The 15,646-nt window shown below is 35.4% G+C and overlaps 1 protein-coding gene across 1 annotated transcript in view; it reads right to left on the bottom strand.

Annotated features, from left to right (window-relative positions):
- Positions 1–682: 682 nt before the first annotated feature.
- Positions 683–15,646, bottom strand: part of SECISBP2L (SECIS binding protein 2 like) — a 46,897-nt gene continuing 31,933 nt past the window's right edge. The window contains exons 14-18 of the mRNA XM_011355081.2: positions 14,376–14,538; positions 12,416–12,636; positions 11,283–11,437; positions 7,848–8,067; positions 683–1,485 (exon numbers count right to left, since the gene is read on the bottom strand). Coding sequence (XP_011353383.1) covers positions 794–1,485; positions 7,848–8,067; positions 11,283–11,437; positions 12,416–12,636; positions 14,376–14,538 — 1,451 coding nt within the window. The 3' untranslated portion in view covers positions 683–793. The remainder of the gene's footprint in view (positions 1,486–7,847; positions 8,068–11,282; positions 11,438–12,415; positions 12,637–14,375; positions 14,539–15,646) is intronic.

A 15,646-nucleotide genomic window follows, 5' to 3' on the forward strand; every position in this document is an offset into this window, starting at 1 on the left:
AAATTTGCCTAACTTTGTGTAAATATGACTATGTACAAAAGCATTCCTGAGGTAAGAAGCAAATAAGAGATAAAACCTGGAAGGTCCTATCATGGGTGACTTTTCACTAGTAAAGACATTTATCACTTTCTACAAGTAAGGCTAGCTCTAATCTATCACGGTGGCACCTTTGCTAGCCTAAGTATTAGAGGCTGTTTATGCCCATAGCAACTTTGATCAATTGTAATTGATCAGTGACCTCTGACACCAGTATCTGTGGACCAAATAAAAGTTGCATCAATTTTTAACAAAAATACACTTTGTGGACTTAGTTACTCTCAGTTTTTCCCCCCTCACCCCGCCCCCCAACTCTACCACTAGTTCTTTTTAAAAGAAGTCCAAACAGCTTTTTGGCCAGACAAATCAGAGTGAAGGAAGCACAGTCTTGAAGCAAACATTGATAACTGTTCCTGTCCTTAGAACTTTGACCTTTAACTTTCCTAATGTTTCTAAATAGGTATTTTAAACTTATTTTCTTTAAAACCTATTCTTGTTCTTCTTTCAGTCATTATTTTCCATAACAAAATAAGCTGAAACAATTCTGAATTTTCCACATAGTTCTTAGAAAGACACCTAGATGCTAATTAAAAGCTAAGCTATAGATCATAACAAGTAAAAGACAGCTACAAAAATATTTCTGTCAGGAATTAAATACATATATTAAATACTAGACAGTGCAAAATATTGAGATGAAGCATAGAAGATAATGGCTATAACCCTTACACAGTTGGACAGAAAGCTGACATCTCCTGAGTTAAAGATCTGGGGGCGCATAATTAGCATCAGAGTGCTCACTGTTCACAGAGCTGCGATTGCTGGGCTTCTGCTCCTCCAGACCTGCTGGGTGGTCAACAGTCCAGGCCTCACTGTCCATCCCTGGCTCCAGCACCTCAGGCACCTCTGCTTCCTCTTCCCCACTCTGCTCTGCATTGTCGTCTTCAGAGCCATTAAGGGTTTTCCCAAGCTGAAGAGTTTCCATTGTTCTCTGGGTCTCAGAGACCCAAGACTCAATTCTACTGTTGAGCTGCACTTCTACAGATATGGGTTTGTGAGTATAATCCTCCTCCTCCTCCTCCTCCTCCTCTTCGTCATCCTCTTCTTCAAGCATGCCAGGAACAAGAGTACTTGTAGTGCTAGTGATGGAGGAGTTCAAAAGATCTCGGCAACTGCCATCCAAAGAGCCGGTCTCGGTACTCTGCTGTGAGGCCCACTCCAGGTCATCCGGCTTCACTTCCTCTTTGTCACTCACTGTTGATTTCCCAAGGTTTGTAGCTGAGGTAGTACTGCCTGTAGCCACCAGAGACGACTGCTTATCAACAGGGGCTGTGTCACATGGAAGTTTACTGGGTTTTTCAGATGTGCTGTTATGTTTACGGGAAGCTTCTCTCTCATTTTCTGATGTTTCCAGTCCATCTGAAGTTTCCACCATGTTTCTCCAACTTGTTTCTGCAAACATCAGAACAATGGGAATCATGCAACTCATAAAAGAGGGAAAAACAAACGACAAGAAATTTATTGGCTCACCAACTGATTAGAAAAACTAAAAGCAGATTATTCTAGTACTAGATCAAATGTTATGAAAGGAAAACAATTCTCAAAAATACACATTTAAGATTTTTTTAAAAAGGAGAAAAAATTAAGTGTATTAGAGCTTGAGAATGCAAAAGACTTTACACCAATAGTTCACTGACATTCGTACATAAAATCCACATATTCATGAAAATCGAACTGCCTAACTTTTTTTTTTCTGGCCTTGAGGTGTATGTATTGTGCTCAAGGATCCACAAGTCACAGATAGCAGAGCCAAGATGTCCAGCAGAAAAAATTTACCTGAGAGATGTCTTTCGGCCTGTTAACAAGACTTGTTTTCATTTATAAGCAAAGAAGCCATCCATGCATTTCTGACATTTGTGAAAATTTGTTTTATAATATATGTGGCTTGGCTTCACAAGTGACTTTGAGAGCCAAAAATAGAGTGTTATTATATATAGTACAGTGGTGATAATCTAAATTATTTTTAATGACAGTAAGTCAGTTTAGAGCTAAAAATATACTAGGAATCAGGAGACAAAGGACAGTTGTCTCACCTCTTTATTTTTTTCCCCCACTTTATTTTTAATTATTAAAGTATAATTGACATATTCGTTTCAGGTGTACAACTTAATGATTTGATATTTGTATAGACTGTGAAATGATCACCATAGTAAGTCTAGTTAACATTTGCCACCATACATACTTACAAATTTTTTTTCTTGTGATGAGAGCTTTTAATATCTATTCTCGTAGCAACTCTCAAATACGCAATACAGTATTAATAACTGCAGTCACCATCCTATAAATTATATCCCCACGACTTATTTAATAACTGAAAATTTGTGCCTTTTCACCCTCTTTACACATTTTGCTGAACCTCTACCTGTAGCAACCACCAATCTGTTTTCTGTAACTATGAGCTTGATGTTTGTTTTGTTTTGTTTTAAGACTCCACATATAATTAGGGTCATACAGCATTTGTCTCTGTCTGACTTATTTCACTTAGTATAATGCGCTCAAGATCCATCCATGTTGTTGCAAACGGGAAGGCTTCATTCTTTTTATGGCTGAATAATTTTCCATTGTCTATGTAAACATACCACACTCTCTTCATTCATTCATTCATTCATCGAAGGACACTTAAGTTGTTTCCATATCTTGGCTATGTAAATGATGCTGCAATGAACATGGGGGTGCAGATATCCTTTTGAATCAGTGTTTTGTTTTCTTTGCCAGAAGTGGAATTGCTGAATCATATGGTAATTCTATTTTTAATTTTTTGTGGAACTTCCGTACTATTTTCCATATTAGCTATATCTATTTACATTCCCACAAACAGTGCATTACAGTTCCCTTTTCTCCACATTCTCACCAACATTTGTTATTTTTTGCCTTTTTTATAATGTCCATTCTAACAGGTGTGAGGTGGTATCTCATTGTGGTTTTGATTTGCATTTCCCTGATGATTAGTGATGGTGAGCATCCTTTCAGGTACCTGTTAACCACCTGTACGTCTTCTTTGGAAAAATGTCTACTACTCAGATTCTCTGCCCATTTTTAAATTGGACTGTTTGTTTGTTTGCCATTGAGTTATATAAGTTATTTTTTGGATATTAACCCCTTACTGAATAAATCATTTGCAAATACTTTCTCTCATTCGGTAGGTTGCCTTTTAATTCTGTTGATGGTTTTCTTTGCTGTGCAGAAACTTTTTAGTTTGACGTATTCCTACTTCTTTATTTTTTAAAATAAAAATCCCCTTCTACTTGTATTACAGCTGCTATTATATTTTACAGGTATAATGATTAAGCTGTAGTGATAAAGCACTATTCATTAATATATTCGACTTGATTGTCACCTATCGACTATATATTGATTTGAAGCACATATTGGGTACTTGAAGTCAGGGCACAAAGTTTATAAAAATCCTTCCTTTCCCGCAGCTGCTTCAAAGTGTAGAAGAGGTCCCTCCCACTCTTGCTATCTCATGAAAAAAAAATCTATTCCTCCTCTATATTCTCATTCTCAGTAATATCGTTCTCACACTCTTGAAGCAAAAGATACCTTATAGTAATCTTTGACCCTATCTGTATCTCTTCATTCCACTGAACTCATAACTATAACATGTCACTTCTAGCTCAAAAACTACTAAATTTGGTCACTATCATCTTAGCTCGAGCCTTCTTTAGCTTGCTGCATATCTATAGTATCTTCTGAATTGGTTTTGTGAACTGATCACATCACTGTCTTATGGGCTATTACCCTAGTAATCTAAACTCCTAAGCTTGCCATGGCCAAGCCCTTCATGATTTGACCCTTATCTATCTTTCTGGTCCCATTCGCTCTGACCCCCAGTCACATATTCCACGCTCAGGGTCACACTAAATTCTCACTGCTCCCAAAATCACACTCTGTTTATAATTCTTTGTTTTGCATAAGCTCTTCTTTCTGATGAGATGTGTTTTCCTCCTTTACCTTTCAGACTCCTACTCATCCTTGATAATGACACTTAAATGTCAGTTGTTTTGTGAAGTCTTTTCTGACTTTTCTAAGAGAAACAGTCACTAACCTGAACTCTCACAGTACTTTTTGCATATACAGTTCAAAGCATTTGTTTTGTGTTTACTGCCCCACTCCCTCCTCCCTCCCTCATTTCCAGTCCTGCTCATCTGTGTATCCCTATGGTTGGCATATAGTAAGTACTGGAGGGAAAAAAACCTAACCATTAAAATGAAATTTTTCATATATATTATGCCAAAAAAAAAAAAAACCCTTTAAAAAGGCATAAAAAAATTTAAAATTTCAGATGCACATTTACATTTCCTTCTGACAATCTTTTTCCTCCTTCAAAAGTAGTATAAGAGTCCACTTGGACTCTTGGGAAAAGTAGTATAAGAGTCCACTTGGACTCTTGGGAAAAGTCCCACCATCCCCTCTGACAGTGAGTCAAAAACAGGAAAAAGGAAAGAGGTCAGTAGACAGAGCCAGGCTGACCTCTCTCTAGACTTGACCTGAGTATTCATCTACTCAGTAGAAGAGCTGAAAGCCAGATGGGTCCTTTGGAGAGAAAAGGGAGGTATGTCCTTGGAAAGCAGACACAAGGAACTCTGCTATTAGCCATCAAGTGTCTTGTTACCATGATCGAAGAGCCACTGAGGTCACATATCCACAGGGGAGGACCCAGGCTCACACTTTAAAGTAATAGGTGAGGCTTAATCAACAGTTGATGAGCAGGCAAACACATGAACACAATAGGGAGAAATACAGTAGGTAAAAAAGTGCCATCTTTCTCTAGGGGACAGGAGATATCTGACTGTGGGGAGAGGTGGGGGTCTGAAGTAATGCAGGAAGGCAGTCTAAAGCCGGAAAAGAACATCGAGAAATCTACTTTTTAAGAAGGGACTGGAAAGTAAGTTAAAGGCAAGATCTAAGATCTCGACAAACCTGGAAATGGTACTTATCCAAAACTATTTACTTTAGCAGAATTATTTATTTTTGCAGAACTTATTCAATCAAGCCCATATTTGCTTATTAATCCCTTCTATGCATTCCTGTTTTGTTTATTGGTTCTTTATAAAATTATCTTTTTAACTTTCAAGTTACTAGTGAGTTTGTCAGAGGATAAGGTGTATGTATTTCTTCTCTTAGTAGTATAAACAAGGAAGCTGTCTTAGATTGCTGTATAGAGTAGATGAACAAGCCAATGAGTTCAAGAGCCTATAGAGGAAGGCGTGATGCCAGAGAATAAGCAGGAAACATAGGATGGATGAACTAGACATTGAGGTTGTCCTCCCCTCAAAACTGCTTGGTCCTACTGAGCATTCATTCAACAGACAGGAAATACACATCACAGTGACTAACACTGAAGGTTCCAGTGAGACCTACCAGCTGTGACACTGGCAAGTTATTCATCTCCTTTCATCTTAGCTTTCTCATCTATAAAATGTAGTTCAATATTTCTTATCTCAGAGTCACTCAGAGGATTAAATGCCTTAAAAAATGTGAATTGCTTAGAAAAGTGCCTAGCACATAGTAAGAATTCAGTAACTGAGCTATTATTATATATCAAGTGTCCATTATGTGCCAAGTTCCTATTTTCAAAGAACTTACAGTTCAGTTGGGATTTATGTTCAAAACTATTTGTTTCATGTAAATATGACAGAATTGAGACTCAGCACAGGTAGAAGGAAAACACAAGCAAAGAGCACAATTAAGGTGTACACAAAGGACAGTAAGACTGGGCTACCATAGAAGACGTTCTGTTCTACCAATAATTAGCATCCCTTTTACAGCCTTGTTTTTTCTCTAAACCATGGAAATCAAAAGAAAACATTTTAACAATCTTGTATCAGGATGGCATAAAAACCGCTATTTATAGTCTACCCAACAATCATTCCCCATTTTCTTTCTGGCCAACTGAACCCTCGAATTTCAGATGGACTTGAACTCAGTCCCAAGGGATGAATTAAAACAGTTCTTAGATCATCGTGGCTATCCTATTCCCCTTTGCAATAAGTCTCTTGCCCAAGCCTCCCTTGCAAGCAGCTAAATGTAGTCACATGATCAGCTCTGGACAAATGAACAAGAAGAGGAAGTCTTCTGAAAATGTTTTCCTTCACTGATAAAAGGAGCACACTGCCTCAATCTAATGTTTTTGACCACTGTTGTGAGGTCCAGAGCCACAGCAGCTACACTTTTAAAGATGAAACGATAAGCACAAGAATAAGAAGCCACAGACTGAGAATAAAAGAACAGAAAGAAGGGAAGAGCTAGGGGACCTTAGTGACATTGTGAAATTAAATTAAATAACCTAATTTCCTAGGCCCCCTTCCTAGGTTTTGTTTGTTGCTGAATGCATCTGATATAGATAGAGTAACTTTATACTTTGTTCTCAATGTTACCTATGATTATTTCCACTCAATTTTCTTGGTTCCCAGATAAACCAGCTCATAAGGCCAGAATCTTTAAGGTTCTAAATCCCTCCTTAGGATTCAACCATTAGCCCACAGGATTTTTGTTTTGAATGGAACCTTACAGATGACCTAGACAAACCTTCCTTATTTTACTAATGAGAAATCTGAGGCAGAAATTAATCAATTATCCGTAAAGAGCTCAAGCAGAGTGTAAAAAGTCAAGGCTTCAATCACTGAACAGTTTAAATCTGGTGCTTTCTGAAAACATCTTCTAAACCTCTGAGAGGTTCTGTTCATAGCTTTTCTTTTCATGGGCCCAAATCCACAGCTTTATGAATTTACCTTGCAGCTTGCCTTTGAGATCTGGCATACTATATAGCATGATCTCATTTACAAATTGGCACGTTATCTTCTTTATTTTCAACTAGTATCATTCCAGCCAAAGAAATATGTCTGCCTCTATGCCAGCACCACCTAAACTTGACCAACAGTTTCCTAAAGGCTCACAATAACTAATTATTTTGTCTCTGGTCTGTAGCTTTGTCCAAAGCATTCCGAACATTTAATTACAATCACAGCCAGAAATACCAGGAAAGGGAGTGTGAGAAGAAAGGAAGAAGATGAGGACTCAGTTCTTACATGTTAAACTTTAGGTGGCGACAAGCTATTTGGTAAACACCCAGATAGTAGCCAAGTTGAAGGAGGTGGTTATGCTATTTTTAAAAAGAAAAAAAATTAGGGAAACCAATCAGAAACTAGATAAAAAATGTAAAGGACTTAAGAGTTTAAAGTGCTATAGAAACAAGGCAAGAAAAATACTAAGATGTAAAGTGTAGCAAATAACGTTACTTTAAACATTACCCATAAATGCTGCTATCTAGTCCAACTTCTTTTTTGACTATGATCAGATTTAACTCAAAACGAATGCCATATGCCTAGTTTTATAAGCTTAGACTTAATAGTATCCACGTCGTTTATTTACTTAGAAAATACAAAATTTTAATAATTGAGTATAAAGTATTAAAATAAAACTTCCCAGAACTTACTAAGTTATAGGTCACAACTACAGTGCATTTTGCTTTTTCAATCTCTTTAAGGTTTTTCTTTTCTTTTTTAAAGATTTTGGAAATGTGACTAACTGCCAGGGTCTCACAGAAAGCCTCAGCCCCAAATATTCTCTTATTATTCTCTTAATTTTTAATGGACATGTTTAATGCAACCTTTAAACCAAAATTTTCAGGAAATTTTGAATAATCACAAAGATAAAAATGAAAGATGGCATGGAAAATCATTTTCGAATGATCTTAATCACTAGAATTATTTCAAAATTTAAGTCATTTAAAATGGTATGTAACAACTTACCATACTCCTTTTCATTTACTTCAGAGATGGGTTCAGAGATAACACTGCAGAAAGAAATGGCGCTTGCCGCAGAGGGATTCCGAGAATGCCCCATGTGGTGGGGCACCTTTTTCACGTTCTTTAAGGCTTCCTCTGCCTGCTCTTGTTCCATTGCTGCAACCATATCTTTATATGCTTTCCTGGCTTCCTCAGTGAGTTCTACCAACTTATTAAACAGGCTCTAAAAAGAAAGAGATTTTGATTAGTCTACTTTTTGTTAAATTTTTTATTCCTAATATTAGCAATAAATATCTCTACTGTTTCAGAATCAGATACACTTTCAATCAGCACAAGTCCAAATGGTATGCAAACCACAGAACCTTATAAATACTCTGTAACTTACATACATTGTTTATTTAATTATCACAAGACTGAGAAAGTTTCTTGATTCAATACTAGTCACTAAGTGTGATATATTCAAAGTTCTTGTAGAGTTTATCAATTCAACAACTGCACCCTTTAGCACCTGACTCTTAGAGTGGGTACAAAGACCACTAGAACACCACTCTGCTCTCAAGGAAAATTCCATGTGGCTGGAAGGAGAAAATAAGACACAGCTATGATTTAAGGCATAGTATCTTTAATACCTCGAGACGTACAAAGTGTTTTGGCCTTTGCAGAAAATATTAAATCTAACTGCTGGGCATCAGTGAGAAATTCATGAAGTAATATGACATCTAATAAAGGCCTTGAAAAATAGGTACAATTTTGAGAGATGGAAATATATATAGTGCATTCTTAAGCCAAGCAGGCAAAACTATGAATAAAGATACAGACTTTAAAAAGTACAAGGCTCCTTTGGGGAGCAATGAATAATCTTATGTGAGTTAGAACATAAAGGAACGAATATATGGAGGGTGATGTCCAAAGATGTAGAAGAAGACGGCACTCTCCACAAGAACTAAAAGTTTCCTGTAATGTTTCTTTGTGGAAAAAGTAAAAGGAGACTAAAAATAAGTCAGTGATGATATGGCTAGCGGGGGCCTTGAAGATTATGAAAATATGACACTTATAAGACAGACAAGCCAAAGATACTGGGACAAAGGCAAACTATGAAAATAGAATAAAGAGCCTGGAAGTAGAGTGGGGAGCTAAATAACCAGAAGTTCTTCCATCAGTGAAATAGAAATAAATATGAATGGAATTAATAATTCTGGTGAAATATTAGGTGATAGAGCATACTCATGTTAATAAAAATGGCGAAATTCATACAGTATTAAAGTTGTACTTTAAAAATCATGTTTAATGATATCCAAAGAAAACTGGAGCGTCCATAGCCACCAGAGAGACAATCAAAAAACAACTTTTAATAGTTCTTACACCATAATTCAACAACCTTCTACTCCTGTTTAATGTCCTGATTTAGTATCACAATGCAAAACACTCATACATTAAGTAAAAAATTTCAGATGGTAAACATGACCTGGACATTTGTAAGAATACATTCAATTTTACATATAAAATTATGTTTTCAGACAAAAGGAGAATAAGTGCCACACAATTTTTTTTCTCTTACCAAGGCACTGTCATTTAAGTATAAACCATAACAAGATGAAAGCATGGCAAAAAAGTGTCATATTGCTATGAAATAATATCTCTGAAAATTAAACTTAAGAAAAACAAACATAAGCCGCATGCTTTACCCAGCTGCAGTTCAAACTGTTTAAAGTAGCAGGTACGATAAACACTGTTGCTGTGTTAAATTTTTTAGGAGGATGGTGTTAACTACCAGTAATATGAAAAATATGCTCAGGATTTACTTATTTTAAAAAAGGGAAGATGGATTCTGTTAAAAACAGCCCCTATGTGTTATATGTAATCGACTACATAAATATTTGCTTGCAATGTTTAACAAGCCAATAAAAAGAAAATAAGCATGTGGATATGTGATTTTGAGTTAACATTGGTTTTATAATATAAATAAAACAAATTGCTGGGAATAAAAGAATATAAAAGAGAAGAAAATAAAATTGAAGAAAGAAGCTATCAATGAAGAGATAAGCCCTGAATATCAGTGTAAGGACAGGAAGGTTAATTCAAAGGTTAGTTTTATCAGATGGTAAAAATAACTTAGGTTCACTATGACATTACTGCAAATGGATAATATATCAATGTTTCCTTTACCTCCATTTTAACAGTGTATTTTGGTTTAAACAATAACTTACCTACCTCAAAACAGTAGAAGGCAAGTAAAACAATGTACACACAAAACTGGCAAGCATAAAAATAACCTAGTATATATATAATTCAGTAGGAAGTCAATACAATTGAAAACAACATGTCAACTTTTCCTGACCTTGATCCCATTCATATTCCATAAAACTCTAACAGTGAACAAAAAAGGAGTACATTTTAATCAGGTGTCTTATATGTGACCCTTCTTTCCCATGGAGGTATTTATCACCCAAATTCTCACATAATATTCAGGCAGAAATACATCTACCACAGAATTTATTAAAGACGCATTTATCACCTATTCATACTCAAATAGTGTGAAAAGTGCCAGGGATACAAAGAAAAGGGGCCTGCCCACAAGGAATTCACAGTCGAGGGGGAAAGAAACACAAACTACAGCAAGGCAGTGTGATATCTATTACTGGAAAAAGCATGGGCTACCATGGGAGCACAAATATTAATTATATATTCATAGAGAATAGGTGAGTAGGTAAATAATTTCATGGGTGATTGGGGAAAAACTGAATGGATAGGGGAATGGAGGTATGCAAACCTGATTACTGGATAAGAAAAGATACTTAAATATATATAAATAGAATAGGTGGGAAGAGGGAAAACAATTCATCAGTGGTGTCACAAAATACTTTAGAATCAATAAAAAAAGTCTTAAAAACATCAGTCAATAAGCATTACTCTACATAAATAATCTTTATATTATCAGCTCCTATGGGCACAGCTTTATATTTGCTGACTATGAGAGGAAGAGGAATGTGGCATGGGTGCAGAATTATTCTAACGCCTGGTTTAGAAATTTCATTTATAAAGGGAAATCCTCTCCAGTTAAAGGATTCTTTTCTCTCTTGACTCCTAATAGCATAAAATATAACCAACATTTAGATTAAAGAAAATTATTTTACATTGTATAATATCAGATAATCTTTACCCAGCAGTTAAACAAATTATTAAGTACTACATAGTTGAACCCAGAAGAAAAAAACACTGACAGAAATAGGAGCTAAAAATGTTTTCAAAATGCTGTAGGATTAACTTATGTAAAGGTTAAACACTAAAAAAGGAAATGTAATAATACTCAAGAATTTTCCACTCTTGGAGAGTCATCATCTTCAAATGCTTAAACAACACTGGCAAGTGTCAACAAAAAATGTACTGTCTGGAGGTGGGGTTGGGGGTAGGGAGGGAGTATATGTCTTCTAGTCTTACCTCAGCACCAAAGTAGTTGAAGATTCCCACTACACTAACAGGAACCAGCTTGTTCACACAGCGTCCTAGAGCTTTTCTTCCAAGGGCAAACACAAAGGGAATCTCTTGTTCCCGTGCCATTGCTATAACATTATAGAGAGCCTCATCCAGGCCACCTGAGAAAGTAAGCCCATGTAAAGGTTTTAATTTAGTTATTTCCAAAATAGAGCTATTTTAGCACTCAACAGCTAAAGCATAAAACACAGCAGCAAAGGATTCTACAAATACTTGTGGCACTTATGCTGTTCTGCACATTTTCCTATTTGAATTGTACTATATATGGATATATGTACATATTTTCTTTCTCCCCAATTAAATTCCAAATTCCTTCAATGCTAGTATTTTTGTCTCTCCACAGGGATTAGCATAAAGAAAGAAATTTCAATTCAATAAATATTTGTTAAAAAGTTAATTAAAATGGTTAATAGTGGCTGATTCCTTTATCCAATCTCTCAGATCAAGTAGCAACCTATCACAGGTAATAAGACTACATACAATACTGTTTTTATTGGTATTTCTCTCCTTTGGAGAAAATGCCTGCTACTGCTACTTGATGCATCTGTCTACTCCAATCACCTGAAGAGGCTCCTTCATGAAAAAGAACAAGTAAGGGTACCCAACATAGTACAAAGTACTTGCATGCCGGCTTAACCAAGAACCTCTGTATGTAACTGTTGGTTTCTAAGAGACAAATCACCATAAGCAGAAGCAGAGACCTTTATCTTTTTCCGAATCTTTTTTTAAGAGAAAAGGGCCATTAAAGAAAGGTAATATAAAAATGTAAAAAGCAGAATATACTTGCAGAGGTAAAGAAACACACTCTTATTAGGCCCCACTCTGATTACACAGAGGGTACACTTGTTTGGCCCAACTTAAATCCTTCACTAGTGTTCACAGATGAAGATGTTCTTTACAATCCAATCTCAATTTTATTACTTAATTTCAGGTACAGAAAGATTTCACTTTCTTTCCTCAGGCTCAATACTATATTTTAGCCTTATACACTGCTAAGACATATGACTTCCACTTTAAAATTCACTGTATATCTTATAATTATACTAAATAACTACCAAAACACTTCTGAAGTAAAATACCTTTTGACTGGATTTTTTCACAGTTTGGAGAAATTATAACACATTTGATCTTGTTTAACTTCATATGTTTTGTAACTTCCCTTAGACCCATAACCAGACGTCTCCTTGCTTTTGCTCTTACAGGATCCTTTTGGTAGATGCGTTCCTGGAAACTGACAAGCTCTTGAAGAAGAAGAGTCACACACTCATCAATCTCTTTACAAAGAACCTGATTGCAGTACCTATAAAAGAAACCGAAAATAAGTAAGTCTGTCCTAATTTGTTTTTCTATAAAATTACTGTAGGGAAAAAATATCAAGAGCTTTTCATAAAGAAAATCAAGTCTTTAAAACTCTCGTTCTTCAGTCAATTAAAAAATAAAAACAAACAGGAGTTTTTCTGAATTACAACAGATTGATTTTTGTGTAAAGAAAAGATCAACCTCAGGGAAGTACTATCCAAACTCCCAATTATTAAATTCCTAAGGATATAAATCAAATGTTAGCCTGCTATTAGATAAAAAACAGATATAATGTTTTTGGTAAGGAGACAGTTATTTCATTCTAATAAATATTAAAGATGCTTCTAGTAGGAAAGAAATATAACTTTGTAGACACTAACTGAATGCCCTAATACCAATGATTCATCCTCCACGCTTGGATAAGTCAGTCTCTGGGACACTGGCTCCCTCAACCATAAAGATAAGGAGTTAAGTAAGATGGCCTCAATGGTCCCTCTAACTCCAAAAATCTATGGCTATGGAGGATGAACTCAGTAATTAAATTAAAACCAAAATATATCAGACAAAGCAACTAACTGAGGCTCTTTGTGATATGTATGGCTATAATGCAAAAAAATACAAAGGAAATAGGTGTGAGGCCACTATAGTTATCAGGGATAAGAAGTCCTCCAAGCTTACTTACTCCTTTTATACTCTACTTTTCTAGTTCTCATCCCTAATCTCTACCATAAACAAGTACTTAACATGGAGAATTTGTCATTTTTAATCTAGGAATAACCGAGCAAGCAAATTTCCACTTCTAAATTCCATTATATAGGGGGAAAATCTAGGCCTACCTTTTTTTAGTGAAAAAAAAGTTGTATTTTGGGAATTTTATGTTTATGTAAAAAGTGTTTAAATAAGTATCACACCAAAGTCAGAAGAGAAGCTATAACTAGACAAATTGAGGAAAGATTAACTATCATAGTTAAAGTATGCGGAATTAAAGAATGAAATTAAAAAAAAACATTGAAAATGTAATTTTCTTCATTCTGTTTTTCTTTAAGCTGTTTATTTCATACATATATAACATTTTATTCTCCAAGTTTTTCCTTTGCTCCACATCTGCTATCTGACATTAACTTCACAAATCTAAACAAGGAATCAAAAGCAATAGTTTAAAGAAAAGGAATAGAACAAACCAATGTGGTTTGGCTTCACACAGATTTTACTTTCACCCTGGGATTTGTTCATATGTCATTTTTAAAGGTAAAATTAATTAATCTACACAACTGTTTAAAACCTAAAATCCTTCACAGCAATAACTGTTAGTTCAAGGTTATTTGCAGATGGGCAATTTAAAACTTAGAAATATTTGCGCAAAAACAAAAAGCTTCATGTAATGTATTCACTTCATGTAATGGGATCTTAGAAACTTGGTTTTACTTGGTTAAAGAGGTTTTTTGAAGGGTCAATAATATAAACAAAAAAGCAAAAGCATTTGGAAAGCAAAAGCATTTGGAAAGCGAAACCCTCAGTATGGCATTTCATACATAAGACATAAGAGGCCAAATTTCTAGGGTATAAACACTATCTGATATAAAAAGAATATATTTACTTTCAAATCACTTTCACACCCTGATAGTTGACAGAAGGCAAATGTTTTAAATAAAACCACCTGGTAAACAAAAATCAAGAATGCTCATAACTATAGTCAAGGTACTTAAACTATTCGATCTCGATAATGAGACTAAAACTTACTCTCTAAATCTTTTGCTGTGGATTTTGGTTATTGTTGAAGATGCCATTGGACTGCCTATCCCAGAACTAGCTGGAGAGCCTTGTGACACAGGTGTCATACAGTACGGAGAGTTCTGACTTGCTGGAGAGAGTGAAGTATCACTGGGCATGCTCAGTCCAGTATCTGTGGAGATGTGGGGTGAGGAGAAAAAATTTAAAACTTCAAATACTAAAAAGCTCTATATTAATCAACACAATTTAGAATGGCAGTTCTCTTTTGTATCACTTCCAAATTCTCCAGAAGCTAACAAGTTGGACATTGGTCATATCACAAATAAACATTTCTCATACACTATAAAAATAAAGTCTTCCTACTATCTCTTAAAATATACTCTTAAAAATCAAGCACAGCCTACATGTCTCCACAGAAGAGACTTGTATTATCTAAAACATGTATTCCTAGAAGATTTAAATGGAAGAACAAAGCTATTAACTTCTATATGCGAAAATATTACTCATCTCCTTTATCTCCATTTTTCCACCTTACAAACTATTTTTTTAATAATTTGCTGCTGACAGTGATGAATTCTACCTCACTCATTCTCTCTGTACCACTCCTGATTCTCCAGGCACCACCCCAGCTTCTCTCATTTGGTCTTTACTTCTGTGCTCAGGCAGCTGCAGTTTGAGATGCCATTTCTTAACTGCCTCCTTCAGTTACTGTTCCTTTCCTAAACAGCTAAACTCAGGAAATGAGTTAGTATTTTTATATCCAGGCCATTAATTAGCAAAAGTTACATATATAGCCTCTTATCTCCCTGCTGGATTATAAGCTTTTTGCAGCAGGACCAGTCAACTATTTATCTTTATTACATTTCCTGACTTTCCCACTCCCACTCCAAATTACCAAAGTACGCATGGTAGATGTTCAATAAACACCTTCTGAATGAACAGATGGATAAATACACCTAATACAAATACAATGATATTTAACTAAAAGTAAAGGGGAATCTTAACTAAAAATGTCCTAGCTGAACAATCCTTAGAAGTAAACTCATTTTTCAAAACACAGAACACTGCTACTTAATCTACATATAAATCAGATTTAAATGTATTTTTTTTTTTTTAAAGTTGAGGAATAAATATATGCCAGCAGAATAAGGGACCTAGCCAAGTCTTTCTTAAAATCTTTCTTCCACGGTAGGATATTATAAGGACACTATGGTTTTGCTGAGGTCCCAACTAGAATCACATGTGCTGGCTGCTGTACGGGACTCAATCTTACTGACAGA

The sequence above is a fragment of the Pteropus vampyrus genome, unplaced genomic scaffold (assembly GCF_000151845.1).
Source record: "Pteropus vampyrus isolate Shadow unplaced genomic scaffold, Pvam_2.0 Scaffold19, whole genome shotgun sequence".
Taxonomy (NCBI): domain Eukaryota; kingdom Metazoa; phylum Chordata; class Mammalia; order Chiroptera; family Pteropodidae; genus Pteropus; species Pteropus vampyrus.